The 15947-nt window shown below is 52.4% G+C and overlaps 1 protein-coding gene across 1 annotated transcript; it reads right to left on the bottom strand.

The window, feature by feature from the left end:
• Positions 1–1294: 1294 nt before the first annotated feature.
• Positions 1295–7145, bottom strand: Rasl10b (RAS like family 10 member B). Its single transcript, XM_048366234.1, has 3 exons — positions 6792–7145; positions 2086–2210; positions 1295–1570 (listed from the first exon to the last, which is right to left on the bottom strand). Exons 1-3 carry the CDS (start codon positions 7005–7007, stop codon positions 1300–1302), a joined length of 612 nt encoding a protein of 203 aa, XP_048222191.1. The 5' UTR covers positions 7008–7145; the 3' UTR covers positions 1295–1299.
• Positions 7146–15947: the final 8802 nt, after the last annotated feature.

The following is a 15947-nucleotide window of genomic DNA, read 5'->3' as shown; positions in this document are numbered from 1 at the left end:
CTGCTGGGACAAGGGGTGACAGATCCTGAGGGCCTCCACCAGTGAGTGGGGATGCGGGTGTATCTCCCCCAAGCACAGGGCTCTCCTTAATTCTTTTCCTGACTCTGCCCCTGCCCAGACTGTAATCAGAGTAATCTGAGATCTGAAGCAGGCAGTGTCTGGGGTAGTCAGAATGGGATGGGGCTGGGAGGCAGAATAGTCACTGGTACAACCGTACCCCCCCCCCGGGCACCACCCCGCCCGCCACCAACAGCCCCCCACACAACTCAACATTCCTCCAATCTGGCTGTCCACCCAGTCAGTGCAGGAGGTAACAGAGGAATGGAACCTGGCGTCATGGAAAGGAAGGGGGAGGGGGGATTCCCTTGTCCACACTCGGTCAAAGCAAAACCAAGTTTTAACCTAGGGGTGACCTGGTTTTGGGGTCAGGTAGAGGGTGAGGGGCACCCGGCAGGGACGGACCATCGAGTTAAGGCTGGAAGGTAGGTTGTTGTGTCTCTGGGGGGGCTGCTGGGAAGGGAGGTCTCCTGGAAAGCAGGAGAGCTCAGCCTTCTCCCCCTGACTAATCTGGGACCTCCGCACTCCGGACCCCTTGGTTGTGGTCCTTGGGCCCCGTGCATCTCTCTGCCCTGTGCCAGTGGTGCTGAAGGTCGGAAGGCCCGGCATCCCCGAGCTGCCAGGATCTGCGATGGAGGGGAGGGAGGAGATGAGAGAGCCCTGTGAGCGGAGCTGGGGGACCGGGGAGGGGGATAAGACAGGTGAAGACGGACAGACACATCGCACACAGACACGCGCACTCGCACTCACACACTCCGGAGAGCACGGGCGGGAGTCCGGCCAAGGCAGCAGCACCACCTCGCCCCAACCTCGGTTTCACAAGCTCACCTCCAAGCCAAGGAGAGGCCACGGCGCCCCCTGCAGGCCGGGCACTACACTACGGTCAGCGCTGACGGTGGCTGTGCGGGAAGGCCCGGGGTGGGAGGAGGGGAGCTCCCGGCTCACCCTGCACCCCTCACCCGGAGGTGTGGCGGCTGCGGGGTGGGGGTGGGGGGCCGGGAGAGGCGGCTTTTCGGGCCGGGACCCTCTAGAGTTTTATTCCCGTGGCGCGAAGGAAGCTGCTCATCCCTCTCTCCCCTCCCCGGCCCCTGCACGGGTGTGTGTGTGGAAGAGGGTGCAGCAGCCGAGGGCGGCGCGCGCGCGCGCGCGCGCGCGCACGCGTGCGTCACGTGACGGTGGCGTGCCTGTGGGAGCGGGGGGAGGAGGAGGGCGCGCGCGCAGGCGCAGGGCGGGCGCCGCGTGTCACATGATGGCGCAGCGGTTGCGGCGCAGCGCGCCCTGGAAGCGCAGGGCGGCGTGCACGTGCTTGCAGCGGGCGCAGCCGACGCTCTTGAGCAGCTCGCTGAAGAGCAGCAGGATGTGCCAGTTGTACTTGGCCGAGCACTCCACGTAGCCGCACTTCCACGTCTTCCGCACCAAGTGCGACACGTTCCAGCGCGGGATCACGCGCCCGCGCTGCAGGTCCCGCTTGTTGCCCACGATGATGATGGGGGTCTCCGAGGTGCCGATCACCCTGAGGGACACGAGCGGGAAGCTCAGAACTTGGCCCAACTCCCAGCCACCACCGTAGGTTCCATTCCAGGTGCAGCCCCCGGTCCTCAGGGGGTGTGTGTGGGGGAGAGTTATAGTCTCTTATCAGCACAATGTACATTAAAAAAAAACAAAAAAAAACCCGGGCACTATATATGGCCTGCACACTCCCCGGAGTTGGAGACCGAGGCGGGCTGAAGTGCTCCCAATCATGCAATTGAACGCCCTCGTTCGCAGTCTCGTTCGCCCTTTGCTATTCCTCAGGCCAAGGCACCCCTCAAGGTCCAAATAAATGAAGGCCCCCAAATAAATGAACAGAAATGGGGACATAAATGTGAGTTGTGAGCATATGTGCGTGCGTGCGTGCATGTGGGAACCAGGGAGCGTGCGGACTTCACCTGTCCCCTCCCCTTCCCTTCCGCCCAGGGACGGGCTGGTCCTCGGGCACCGACGGGGATGACAGCGGACAGTCTGTCGCAGATCGCGGCAGACCCTCACCTTGTCTCCAGGATCTGCTGGCGGATGGTTTTGACGTACTCGAAGCTGTCAAAGCAGCAGATGTCGTACACCAGGATGTAGGCGTGGACGCTCCGGAGTCCCCTGCAGCAGGCATCTGCCCACTCCTGCAACATCCCCCCCACAGTACCAGTCAGAGAAGCCACAAGGGTCCCCCCACAACCCCCTCGATCAGACTGTAGTGCTCTCATCTGCCACTGCTACCAGAGACCTTCAGCACACACCCATCCTCAGGAAGTCAGGCCCTGGGAGAATGCAAGCCCTGCAAGCCAGGATAGCACAGGTTCTGGGACGAATGACTAACACGGCCATCTCACTGTCTTGTGTATATCTAGAGGTAACAGCTGTCTTGTGACCAACCTTCCTCCTTGCCTCCCTTCCTCCCCACTCCACCCCTCCCTCACTCCTTCCCTCCCTCTCTTCCATCTTGTTCAACAAGTCCATTGATTAAATGGCTCAAAGAACCCAACACAGAACTATTTATTGAAACTATTGGAATCCGATTTTCTAATGGTCCGCCTCCAAGAAGCCTTCCTGATTTGCCACCTTTCTTGCAAGAGAGGACTACTCCCTTCATCTCCTGTGTCTAGCGTCCTTTGATCATATCCTGTTTATATGGTTGTTCCATTTTTCAGGTCCTCACATATGCTGTGAGCTCCCGCCAGGTAGTGATCTGTCCATGGTTCTGAATCAGATTTCAGCCTGGGATCCAGACAAATCCTACCCCTCACACAACCCTTAAGATACTACCTGTTTGTTGGCTCCTCTTTTGTCCTCAGGACCAAGAGGCAAAAGGCCTGAGAATAAAAAGACTGAGGTGTAGTTCAGAGAGAGAGAGAGAGTGGGTGAAAAGAGGAAAGGAGTAGATAAAGCCCCAGGGCAGCTCCAGGGAGATGGAACTTCCTGTATGTGTGTTGTGTCAACTTCTCAGGGAGGGCTGCAGCTTAAGATAAATAGATCCCTGGAAAGGCTGGATGTGCTAAAGAGAAGGTTCCTTAAGAACTTAATTAGCTAATTAACCTGCCAACAGATGCAATTTCAAGAGGAGTTTCAGGCAGCCAATATAGGAAAGAAGGGGGTCCCGGCAGTGGTGAGGGCAGAAGTTTCCAAGGGCAATGGAAACCAGGGCTCTTTCCCTCTAGTACTCATGCCAGGAGGGGTGAGGAGGGGCATGTGTCTAACATTTGTGAAGCCCTGGGTTCCATCTTCAGCACAAAGAAAAAGGGAAAAAGAAGAAAGAAAAAAATGGAAAAAGACTAAAAGAGGAGGAGGCATGGTTCTTGTCCCAGCTTGAGTTGGGTTAGGCCAAGGGCTGGACACAAGGGAGGACTCCAGCCAGTCCTCTACCTTGGAGAAAGAATACAAAAGCACAAGTTCGGCTTCCACCTGGAGTGGGAAGTCTTATTTCAGAAGAGCACTCTGACTTCGGAGCTTGAAGAAGCTGCTGTGGCTTTCCCCAAGGAGATGATGTGGCATCTTCACTTTGTGCTGAGGTTTTCAGTTTTGTGCAAGGGAAGGATGCTGAGGACAAATCTAAAACTGTAGGAGTCCATGCACTTGCTGAGAAGAACTCACTGTGTGGAACACAATGCCCTCAAAGAGTCAGGGGCTGCCTGTGTAGGTGGTTCCTCCCCCAACCCACAGGAGAAGTGGAGTCCGTGGGAAGCGGAGGGAGGAGAAGTTCCCACTTTCTGCAAGCTCTCTGCTGGGGACAGGGAGCAGCTGCCAGCTTTCAAGGGTGACAGCCCCACCTCTCTCCCAACATGCTGCCTCCTTGAGGGGACCCTGGGCTGCCTCCCACTCACTCCTCTCTGGGGGCTCCTAAAAGGGAGAGGCAGAAAGCTTCTGATTGGCTGTGTCATCCTTTCATCCCTTGATTGAAGGAAGGAGTGGAGAAAGTTCAGCTTTCCTTTGAGGTTGCTCTATGCAGGGATCTAATTTGTCCTTAAAAAGACCATCTTGACTGTGTTAAGCGAGAGGGAGGAGCCGAGTGCATAGCTCAGTGGTACAGCATACTTAGTGTGCACAAGGCCCTGGGTTCAATCCCTAGCATCGAAACAAAACAAAGATGAACAATGAAAACAGAGTCTACTTCCTGAGTCTCAACCATGCTCTTAATTCCACTGACAAGTCTCACATGCCCCCTATCTCAGCATCCTCTGTCGGGGGGAGCAGACCAGCTGAAGCACACAGCACTGCTGCATCTCATCCAGCAATGGGGAAGAATGCAGTCTTTTCAGATAGTGACCAACAGGATTTGTGAGTTTTATATTTGATCTTTGGGCAGCTTCCAGAGTCCCTTCTCAGTATGTCTCTATGTACAGCCCCTTCTGTATTCTCCAGGAGTAAAGCTTTAGTGATCCTAGAGCCCAAGATAAGGGTCCACCAAGGAGAAAGGACCAAAACCCCAACAGTAAGTGGGCAGGAGACATTCCTAGTTTTCAGAAAAAAACAAACAAAAACCACAAAGCCCAAGGTTCCTAAACACAGGGAAATGTTCAATTTCACTCATAATCAGAGAGGTAAATAAAGACTACACTGAGGCTATTCTATCTCACGCTCTGATTATTTAAAAAAACTCAACTGAGCATGGTGATGCACCCCTATAATCCCAGTAACTCAGGAGGTTGAGGAAGGAGGATGGTGGGTCCCAGACTAGGCGAGGGGTGCGTAGGGAGACTATGACTCCAAAAGCAATCCAGATGTCTGAAAGTGTATCTGATGGTGAGGCTTCAAGGAAACAGGCTCTTGGAATATCACTTGCAGAACTACATGTGCAACTTTCATACAGGGGAATCAGGAGACATCTTCCAAATTCTGGTTGCTTGTACCCTTTGATCCAGCAATGTCATTTTGAGGGACCAATTCCGCAAATACACCTACCATGTACAAAACTATTTATGTGCTTCACAATTTATTGTGTCAGTACTCAAAACAGCACAATATTGGAAAACATCCTTTGTCCATGAAGAGGGGATCCATGGAATATACTAGTAAGGTACAGCATAGCCACAAGAAAGAATGAAGAAGTCCTCTAGCGAGGAGAGATAACTTCTGGATTCTGTTAAAGAAGCCAGGGCCAAGGACCAGGTGCTGTGGCTTACACTTGTAATTCCTGCTATGCAGGTGTGGGTGATGGGATTGTGGTCTGAGGCCAGCCCCAGCAAAAGTAAAAGCAAGGAGGGCTGGGGGACATGGTTCAAGTGGTAGACCCTGAGTTAAAACAACAGTAAAAAGCAGTAGGAGGAGGCAGAAGAGGAGGAGAAAGGGGAAGAGGAAAAGAAGGAGAAGGTGGTTGTGGCAAGATTTAAGGTTTGAGGCCAATCTAAGCTATACAGACCATGTCTTATTTAAAACAAGCAAAAAACAAGATCTGAGGATGGCAGTTTGAAGTCAGTAAAGGTAGGAAACAGACTCTTATCTCCAGTTAACACTAAAAAGCCAGAAGGAAAGCTGTGGCTCAAATGTCAAAGCCCCAGCCTCAAGCAAAAAAGCTCAGGGACAGTGCTCAGGCTCTGAGTTCAAACATCAATTTGTCATTGATGTCAGCATGCATGCATGCGCATATGCACACACACAATATTATAAGCACGAATTAAAAGTCAATGAAAATGTTAGTTATCATGGGGGAGAAAAAGGCCATAGTTTAGATTTTAAAACTGTATCTTACTATTCCAAAATTTAAATTACACTGAAGATAACTAAATGTGAAGAAGAAATAAAGCCTAGTGCAAGGTTAGAGCCCAATCCGGAGTTCACTCGGGTACCATCAGAAACTGAGGAGGATGGGAAGATCCTGACTGGAGACCCACCACGCTGCCCCACTTGTCCTCACTGTTTCTTGACAGAGGTGTGAATCCTTCTCTGCCTTTGGTGCTCAGCTTAAGCACCTGGGCGGGAAGAGACAAGTGTCTCTGTCAGGCTGAGCCAGGGAGCATCTGAGACAATGTGAGCTCTGAGCTCCTGCCAGCCCCAGGCCTCAGCCTGAGAGACGGCTGTATCTGCCGTTCCCACTGGCCACAGCATGTCCCTCACTTGGGTCCCTACTGGTGGGAAGGGCACCATGAGTGAAGGCACTGGGGATACTTAAATCCAAACCCTGTAGTGGGTTTGGAGATTGAGAGGGGTAGTCAAGCAGAGTATATATCACCTATAAGAACAATGTCTTGGACATGAGACCACTTGGGCTCTCCTGGATCTCAGCTAACACCCCTTCCTCAGATCCCAGCCTGTTCTAATGACCCTTCTACAGATGATGAGGGAGGCTCTGAGGCCAGATTAACAAGCAGCTTGCTCCTTGCCCATTCCCTACTGCCTCCTACCTGCCTAACACCTACGTCACCTCCTGTGACCCCACACCTGAGTGGGTTAATGCCTCCCCGAGGGCTGCTGCAGCTCACTCATTCCCAATCACAGCACTTATTATGAAATAGCTGCCTGTCAGTCTTTCCTCTTCAGACTTTGAGTTCCTTGAAAGTAACTTCCCTATCTGTTTTGCTGACCATTCTGATCTAATGCCCAGTGGAAGCCTGGCACCCATTAAACAGCCATTCAATAATTGCTAGATTAACTAGCACAGAAACAAATGGCTTCCTGAGATGGATAGCTCTAAGGGAGGAGGGCCAAGGTGCAATGCAGAGCTCTCAACCCCAGCCTCCCGGACCCCAGGGCCCCAGAGCATGGCCTACCTGCAGCGTGTTGACGGGGAAGGCGCTGATGGGCGGGAAGTCTAGGATCTGGAGGTCGTGCACATGGCCGTTCATGACCACAGCAGGCAGGTAGAGGCGGCGGGCGGTGGTGGGCACACAGACCTCGCTGAACTCGTTGTACAAGAACTGGCGCACGATGGCACTCTTGCCCACACCTCGTGCCCCCAGCACAGCCACCCGGTAGGTGGAGACCATGCCTCCCGCCCCACTCCGCCACCGCGTCCTTGCCTGGGGCTCCCCCGGGCTGCATATTCCAGGGGCTGGGGGCTCAGCCACCGTCAGGACCAATCATTGCTGCCTCTGCTTGTCCTAGGCCTTCTGCGGCCTCCACCTGAACTGGGGAGGGAAAAGAGTGGGGCTTAGTGTACTGGCTTTTCCATGTGTGTGCCCTGCACTTTGCCGTCGCTGGTCTTTGATGGAGCTGTCACTGCCTTTGAAATACTCTCCACTCCTTTCTCAGAACCCACGTCTTCACCCATCCCAAACCTCCCCATCTTCTCTCCTCCATTTTTCTTGCACACCACTGGTTCATCCGGCTTGACTTGCGTAACGACCTGATTTTCCACCAGCCCACCTCCCCAACCAAGGCTGGTTTCACAGGAGAGTGGAGGAAGCATGGGATTTGGGTTCAAATCCCAGTTTTCCCATGGGGCCTGGGACAAGACAGCAACTACTCTGTGTCTCTATCTCATCCTAAAAGGGTGAGGCTGGGCAAGTGAGTCTCAGCGGAGGCTCTCCTGGCCTTTTGTGGGAGAGCACTTCTTATGCAGGACATTTTATTTTCATGGCTCCCAAGTAATGCCAGAAGTAGCTTCCTGTTATCACAATGGCTTAAATAGACACACACCCCGCCACCACGACCACCACTACCACTTCCCAATGCTCCTAGTTGTGAATCATTGCACTAGATGACTATACTGGCTCTGGAGAGCACATAGCAGAGCACCTGCTGTTGGAAAGCCCACATGGTTATCCTGGATCAATACAATACCCTCCAACAAGAGGTAGCACTATTCCCCCCTCAGCTAGGAAACTTGTTGTAGCCAAAGCCACATCCTTGGGAATGACAGTTACTCCTTTCCACAACCTTATAGCACTTCCAACTTTCAAATTAAGTGATTTTAAATGGTGACTGCCTACAGACCAAGGGCTACTTCTGATTCTCCAGCACTGTCTGAAGCTCAGAGGATCTGGCACACAGCTGCTAAGGGGTTAGACTTCAGTAGGGACTCAATAACTCCATGCTTATTTCCATGATTTGCAGAGCTTGGGTAGAAACCCCAACATTGATGTTTTCTAGCTGTGGGCCAGTGGACAAATCATCTGTCTGGTCACAGCTGAGCTCCGAACATTTGCAAAATGGGGTCAATAGCCCCTACTTTGAAACCCATCCCTGTAGATGTTTTATCAGGGAGGAAAGAGCCTATCTTCCTCCATTGGGGATTCTGATCCCAGGGACTGCTGAGTAGGTCCACCGCATGTGAGTTAGGTGGATTGAAACCAGACCAGCCAGGGCTATGCTGTTCAGCATATATGAATTCTCTTTCCTGGTGGATGTGCTCTTTTCATTTATGCACAACTCATAGCTGAGGGTCCCCCAGGTGGTTCTAGTTCAGAGGACGAATCTAGGGGCAGGTGTGCATGTATTACATAAGTAAAAGGTCTGCATAAAAACTTCACAGGGTGTTGTGAGGTTGTGAATGCAAAGCCCAGTGCCTGGTACAGAGGGTATTCTGTGGCTACTGTTACATGGCGTTCCATAATCTCAGAGCTAGCAAAGGGTCACTATACATTATTGCATGGGTTCAGTGTGTGTGTGTGTGTGTGTGTGTGTGTGTGTGTGAGAGAGAGAGAGAGAGAGAGAGAGAAAGAGAAAGAGAAAGAGAGACAGACTGATACTTAGTCAAAGACCTCTTAGCCAGCTGAGTTGTCAACTAAGTCCAGAACCCTAATCTCTTATGTGCCTTATGCAGGTCCTTTCCCCAACAGGTGTTCATGCACTGGAGGCCATTCCCAACTGGGGAAGAAACAATCAGTCCACCTCACAAGTCCCTCCAGGTCCCCAGGCCCCTAGGCCATCCCTGAATACTGCTAGCTTGGCAGAGAGACTCAGCTGGGTTAATTACATAACAGTATAAGCAGGTGGGGAGGGGGGAAGCCCTAAGGAAGAGAGAGGGCAAGGAACACCAGAGTCCTGGCCTCTCTCTGGGTGTGGCAACTGAGGTTTCCATGATGCACCCTATTTACAGATTTTCCTGGACACCATATTCCCCGCCCAAAGGCCAGTTTTTGTTTGTTTGTTTTTGTGTGTGTTTTCCTGGGGAATAGCAGAAATGAGAGCAGGGCACAGCTTGGGAGCTTGGGGGGGGGGGGTGGGCTGTGCAAGAGAGGCCCCTAGGCAGGGTGAGCCTCTTGGAACTCACCAGGCCTAAATGTGGCCCTGTGGTCCAACTCAAGAGGTGACAGGTGCCCTCCCTCTTCCCAGATAGAAGCGATCCGGAGTCTAAGCATTTAGCCATCCACATGTTTGGCGGGGTGGGAACAGAAGGGTCTGTCCTAGGAAGCAGGGCCCAGGCCCCTGAGCTCGCTCCCCAAGGCCTGTGCTCCGCAGTGAGTCTGCAGACAGCGCCCGCCCGTCGGCCCGCCAAGCAGGCAGGAGACCAGGGTCACACACCGAGGCCGAAGCCGGGCTTCGGACCCCTTCCCTTTGCCTGGACACCCGAGTTCCAGCCCCGGACCGAGGAGAGGTCAGGGGCTTGGCGGATGCCGGGGTTAGGGTCATACCTACTGGATGAACCCATCACACCGCGTGGGGATGGGAGGCGACGGGCGACGCCGGCTCCCCAGAGCCTGGTCCCTAGGACTTGGCGTGGGGGTGCGCGCTCGTCGCTCCGGCACCCCGCGGGTGTCCGGGGGCCCCAGCTCCGGCGTTCACGTGGTGGACCCGCGCAGCCTCCCCGCCGGCCCCTCCTCCCGCCCGCCGGGACGCCCCCTCCCCTCCCCCGCCCCGCCCCCTCCTCCCCTCCCCCTTCCCCGCGCTTACCGGGCGCCGGCCCCGCGGCCCCCTGCCCTGGCCGGCCGCCCCGCGGTGGCCGCGCTCCCCCCCCGGGCTCCGGCGCTGCCCCCGGCTCCCCCCTCCCGGGGGGAGAGAGGAGGGGCGCCCCGGGCTGCCCGGGCGCGGCGGGTGGGCGCAGGGGCCGTGCGCGCCGAGGGTCGCACTCAGCCCGGCTCTCCCCGCGGAGCGCGCCGCCCGCTCGCGCCGGCGGGAGGGGGAGGGGAGGGGGAGGCGGACCGGGAGTGGGGGGGTGATGGGGGGGGGAGCCGGATTCCGCTGGGTCCCCGAGCCCGACAGATTCATTCGGGCAACCCTGAACCAATGCTTCCATCCCTAGCCTCGACCTTCACCGCTGCCTTCCAAACTCTCCCTGCGAGCATGGAGCTGGAACCTGGCAGAGTGGGGAGAAAGGGACGGGAAAAGCCCTGTGGCCTCTGCCTTCAGATCTAGACCTCGAGTCCATGTATCCCCGCGCACCCCGTAACCCCCAAGTTCCCAGTCCTCACCTCCCCAGATCTTTCTGACCCTTACCAGTCCACTCTCAGCTACTCAGTGTGCGCCTGTCCCCGTGTGCGCCCTGCGTTGGGCGCCGGCTGTCCACGCTCTTCTCCACCCCCGAAGGCTGGAGCTCAGGGTGGCCACTCTCACCCTTCCTTCACTGCGGCAGTGAAAGGCAGACCAGGCTAGCGCCAAGCCAAGCTGGTCCCCTGCCAATCCATGACCTCCACTCCCCTAATGCTGCAGTCCCCTCTCCGCTACAGACTGGGAGAGGTACCAGCGTTTACCATGCTTGAAGGCATATGCGCTCCTGTATTTATTCTACAACAATCATCACATCATTGTATCATCAGTAGCTAACACCACAACCCACTGTGACTGCATCCTCAAATCTAATCTCCAGGTGGTCTACCCAGTAGACTCTATCCCCCGCCCCCCATTTCACAGATAAGATAGCTGAACTGAGGAGCTGGGCAACTTCTTTTGCTTCACTACAACATGTGGAATTACAAAGATTGAGCCTTTAGCTGAGGGGCTTTGACATATGGCTGACAGATCAATGGGGGCACCAAAAGTAGACAAGCCACAGTCCTGCATGCAGACCTGAGGAATTGGGGAAGAGCACTGGGTGTGGGCCAGCTCCTCAGAGGACTCACTGAAGGTCTTTGGCAATTACAAAGGTTTGAGGAGTATATCCAGGAAGCAGACAGGAGCCCCGCACGTGGGCAGACAGAGTGGTGAGGGAAGAGGCCAAAAGAGCCAGGTGAAGTCCCAAAGGCCCCATTTGCTGGGATGAGGAGTTAGATAATTTAAGAAGAACAGGCAATAATAATATCTTCAAGTGGCCAATTTGAACAAAAGGTGTGGTTAATTCATTTTGGCTTGTCAAGTTCATGTGGATCAAAAGTACATACTGTTCTGTCCTTAGGATTTACCTCTGTGGAAAAGTTGGAGAGGTCCTGGCCTTGGGCCTCTTGTGGCTCTGGTTCAGTGGAGGATGGATGCCTGATGGCATACAGGTTCCAGGACAGCAAACACAAAGGCCATCTGCAGCCCCCGAGGTCCAGACTAAAGTGGGGCACAAAGTACTGTGACAGGAACCTGCCTATTTCTATTCCTCTCCTCCCCATCATAGTTGAGGAACCACACTGAGCTTTCAAAAGCTGATTGGCTGATGATCCTAGGACCTTTAAGTGAAGTCTGAATGGATTAAAGGAGGAAAGGCAGAGGCCATACTTAAACCTCTTTCCAATACTAACATAGGTGGGAAAGGGTGAATTCTGTGCTCTTAGCGCAAGTGTTGGAGCCCTGCCCAAAGGAGAATAATCCTAGAAATGACAGTTTTTTTGTGCCAGTACTGGGCTTGAACTCAGGGTTTGGGTACTATTCCTGAGCTTTTCACTCAAGGCTAATGTTCTACCACTTCAGCCACAGCTCCACTGTCAGATTTTTGTTGGGTAGTTGGAGGTAAAAGTCGCATGAATTTTCTTGCCTGGTTTGACTTTGAACCACAATCCTCAGATCTCAGCTTCCTGTGTAGCTAGGCAAGAGCTATCAGCACCTGGCAAGATGGCAGTCTTGTCCCTAAACAATGCTCCTGGAAATTAAGCCCAACTGAGAATCTGGGTCTAACCAACCCTCAAATTAGCCTTTCTCTGGCTGGCAGCCTCAAGAATGGCAGGGCAAAAGCTAAATGAGAATCCAAGATGGCAAGTTTGGAGCCAACTCGGAAACTTTTCAAGAAATATCCTTGTTGCTAATACCATGTCTGGGGGCTGGTTTGGATTCTAGGATTAGTGTTCAGGAGATAGAAATGGGTAACAACGGGGGAGGTGTGATCTTTCCCAAGTGCCATACCAGGTATTAAAATAAACAGGCTCTTGCCTCCTGGAGCTGGGGGTGGCAGGGAAAAGAAATCTGGGTCCAAGCAAAATCAGAAAAAGCATTAATGCATGAAGTAGGAGTAGGAAGGCCTGACCTGAGAGTCTTCAGCTGTTTTTCTGGCTTCAGAAACAATGTACCTGAGGTCTCAGTCTCCTTCAGTTACCATTCTAGGGGCAGAGAATCATGAAGAAATCACAGCACAATCAAAGTAAAAGTCTGGGGTCAGTGTGCCCTGAGCAACTGGCATCTGGAAGGCTTAGCATGTCTGAGTATAGCAAAAGCAGAGGGGGAGAATCTCCCACAGAGTGAAGGAGGAAGCTGGAGAATTTGAAGATGTGGCTCTGTTCCCTCTCACTTGAAAACCAGGGGTAGGTGGGGAGGAGGTGATACTGAACTCCTGATAGGCAAGGGAATCAGCAGGTGTCACGTGCAGGGGAGTGCTTTCTCATTCCCTCTCTGCCAGAAGAATGAATATTTACTATGGAAGAGTGTAGGTAAACAGAGGTGAGTCTCTAGCAGAGATTTGTATGTGCGCTGGACTTGAATTCAAGGCCTTGTGCTTTTTCTCACTCAAGCTAGTGCTCTACCAATTGAGTCACAGCTCCAGTTATGGCGTTTTGCTGGTGAACTGTAGATACATTTGGTGGGATTTTATGAGCTGGCTTTGAATTGTGATCCTAAGACCTCAACCTCCTGAATAGCTAGGATTATAGGTATGAGCATCAACAGTGAATCTATGGCAGTGAATCTTAATTCTGGGGAACCCTGGGGAGTTTTTGTTGTGGTTTAACTCAACTTCTCCAGACCCACACTAGAATGACTAGACCCAAAAGCTGAGTATTTCTCTGGGGACTTTACTTGCACATCTGTATCACTAAATGGTAACCCCAGTTGGAACTCAAGGCTGCTCTTCCTATCCCTTATATCTACCCATATTTCACTTCTCCCAGTTATTATTTTTGTTATAGTTCAGGCTAACTGCAGTACAGCGCTTCTTTGCTACAAGGGTAGTTCACTTCTGGTGTTTAAACACCCAATGAATAAAAGTAGTCCGTTCCGGGGATCTACCTCTTGCTATACATTATGCATGCCTAGACTCTTGGTGTGAGTGGTGCTAGGACCTGTTCAAGCCTCTTTTCGGGCCCCTCACTCCAGGCTCTGGCCCGAGCTGTAGGCTGGAGCAGGTTTCAGCAGCTGTCTGCTCAGCAGAATCCAGGGTGAAACCCTTGTCAACACCTGGATTGTGTGCCCCAGCAACACAAAATACAGGTCACTAACTTCAAAGTCCTTAGGAAGCTTGCTTTAAAGCCACTGCATCTGTTGGTGCCTTACACTCTTACATTTCTTTTTCCTGCTCAAGGCCGGCACTTCACCACTGAGCCACATCTTCATTTCCTGCTTTTACTGCTTAACTGGAATAACAATCTATTGGGTATGTCTGCCTAAGCAGGCTTTAATCAGGATGTTCAGTCCCTAGCTTCCTGAGAAGCTAGAATAACAGGATTGACCCACCGGCACCCACTTAAGCAGTGGCAATTCCATTTGCTTGGGAACATGTAGGCCCGGAGTTCAAGTCTGAGGCTCTGGAAATTGAGAGCTGAATGAGGGTCCTCATTCAGCATAATGGAAAACCCAGGAACAACTCAGCTACACAAGTCAGACAAGAGCTTCTGTGCTGCTGCTCTGCCTATTGCCCCTGGGAACCCTTGCCAGGAAGTCTGGCTCCTGGCACTCCTGCCTGGTGGCTGAAGGTGTGGTCTGCAGGAGCTCCCTGAGGTACCTGTTGCTTCTTCAAGTCAACTGTAATTTCATTTGGCTGAATCCCTGGGAGGGCTAGGGCAGTTAAAACAGAGTCTTAAAAAAGGTCGAGAACTACTCTCCCCTGGCCAGCTGTGCTGTCCTAGTGTCAGTTCTGGGAACAAAGTGCACACCACAAACTTTATTTTTGTGTAAATGAGTTTATTGACGAAGACACAAGGTCAAGCTTTTCCCAAACCCATCCCTCCCCAAGAACAGATCCCAACAAGAACAGAATGAGTATTCATACAACCCTTACCCACAACCCCAGTTCTCTCCATAGCCCCAAGCTTCACCACACACACACCGACACACACACACAGCCCAGGCTTGGGTGAGGACATATGGTCAGGGAATCTCTGACCAGCAAGAGTACTGGGTGTGAGTTTGCTCCTTTGTCCTTAGATATACTTAGGCTGAGAGGAAGATGCTGGGCAAACTCTACCCTACCCACTAACCTGACCCAACTTAGATGGACAGGGAAGCCGTGGTGGAGGTAACCACCATCTCTTCAGGACAGAGGTCCTTTGTGAAGCAAAGTCTTTCCTAACCCTGCTCAGGGTGCAATGGGAGGCAGCCTTCCCATGGAGTAAAGACATCACCACTTGGCGCAGTTAGGTGGGCTGAGAGGCTTTTAGCCATCACTGGTGGGGAGGTGGAGAGACATCTGCTTCAGGGGCTGGGGGGCATGTCCTGGCCCAACACCATTTCTACCTGCATGCCCTGACACATACTCTTCCTTCTGGAACTAGTTTGCTTTAAAATGAGGACACTGTGTTTGTAGTATGAGTCTTTTACACTACTTGCTTCCAACGGACTCTATGAATGAGTCCCAATAAGGAAACTTTGTCAACTTGTTTTTCTACCCCACACATCACCAACCTACCCGCTTCCCACACACTCCTGTGCTATTTCCTATTTCTCACGTGCCTGAGGGGTGGGAAGGGAGGGACATATTTCCTCTCCCCCACCCAGTAATTCTTTTGAAGATCCTCAAGGTAACTGTAACTTGTGTACCCACTTGCCCCTAAGCTTTGCAACTGGTGTGACACAGGGTCATGTCAGGCACAGAGTGGCTGGGGGTTGGCTTTTGCTCATTTTCCACAACCCTCTCTGAGTCCTGTGGGTTAGGTCTGAGTCCAACACAAGGCCTCTGGACCCTAGAGTGCTTCTAAATCCATCCGAGAGATCTGAGGAAGACTTGTCACGGTCAGAGATCCTGAGTACTGAATGCTAGGCTCTGCCTCAAGGGCCCACAGAACAAAACCGTGAGTACTACTAAGCAGGTATACAGGACATATATATATATATGTATATATATATGCAAATCATCCTTGATGTGGTGTCTGGGAAAGGATTTCACATCTCCAAGGCCTCTGAAAGATAAGAACTACCTTGTCTTCCAGGATGATCCTAATTTGCTCTGAAGCCCAAGTCATGTAGAAGAGCTAAAGGTAAAGGGAAATCTCTCAGCTTACTTCCTCTAAGTACCTGCCAGCTGGTCTCACAAAACACTTGTCACACCTTTATTCTGGCATTGTATGTACCTTTAAGTAACTGAAAAGATTATCTGCTGCCATCTGATGCCACTGAACAGACATGGTACCAAAGTCAGCATGGGTAAGAGCCATAGAGCAGGGGCAGAGGCAGGGAAAGAGAAAGTGGAGGACATTGTTGAAAGGAACAGCATGAGACAGTTCTGCCCTGGAAACAGCATGGTTGGAGCCAGCCTCAGCTCTGCTACTTGATAGCTGACAGGCTTCAGAAATAATGACATTTGTCCCCGTTAGCTTTCTCCTTCATAGAAAAATGGGATTGGCTAAGTCAGTAAAGTCTATTTCAACTGTGAATCTGTCCAATTTGATCTGAATTGGACCTGAAAAATGTAGGGAACAGGGTTG

This window comes from Perognathus longimembris, chromosome 17, assembly GCF_023159225.1.
Source record: "Perognathus longimembris pacificus isolate PPM17 chromosome 17, ASM2315922v1, whole genome shotgun sequence".
Lineage (NCBI taxonomy): Eukaryota > Metazoa > Chordata > Mammalia > Rodentia > Heteromyidae > Perognathus > Perognathus longimembris.
Note: the sequence above shows the minus strand (reverse complement) of the source record. Positions and strands in the feature narration are given on the sequence as shown.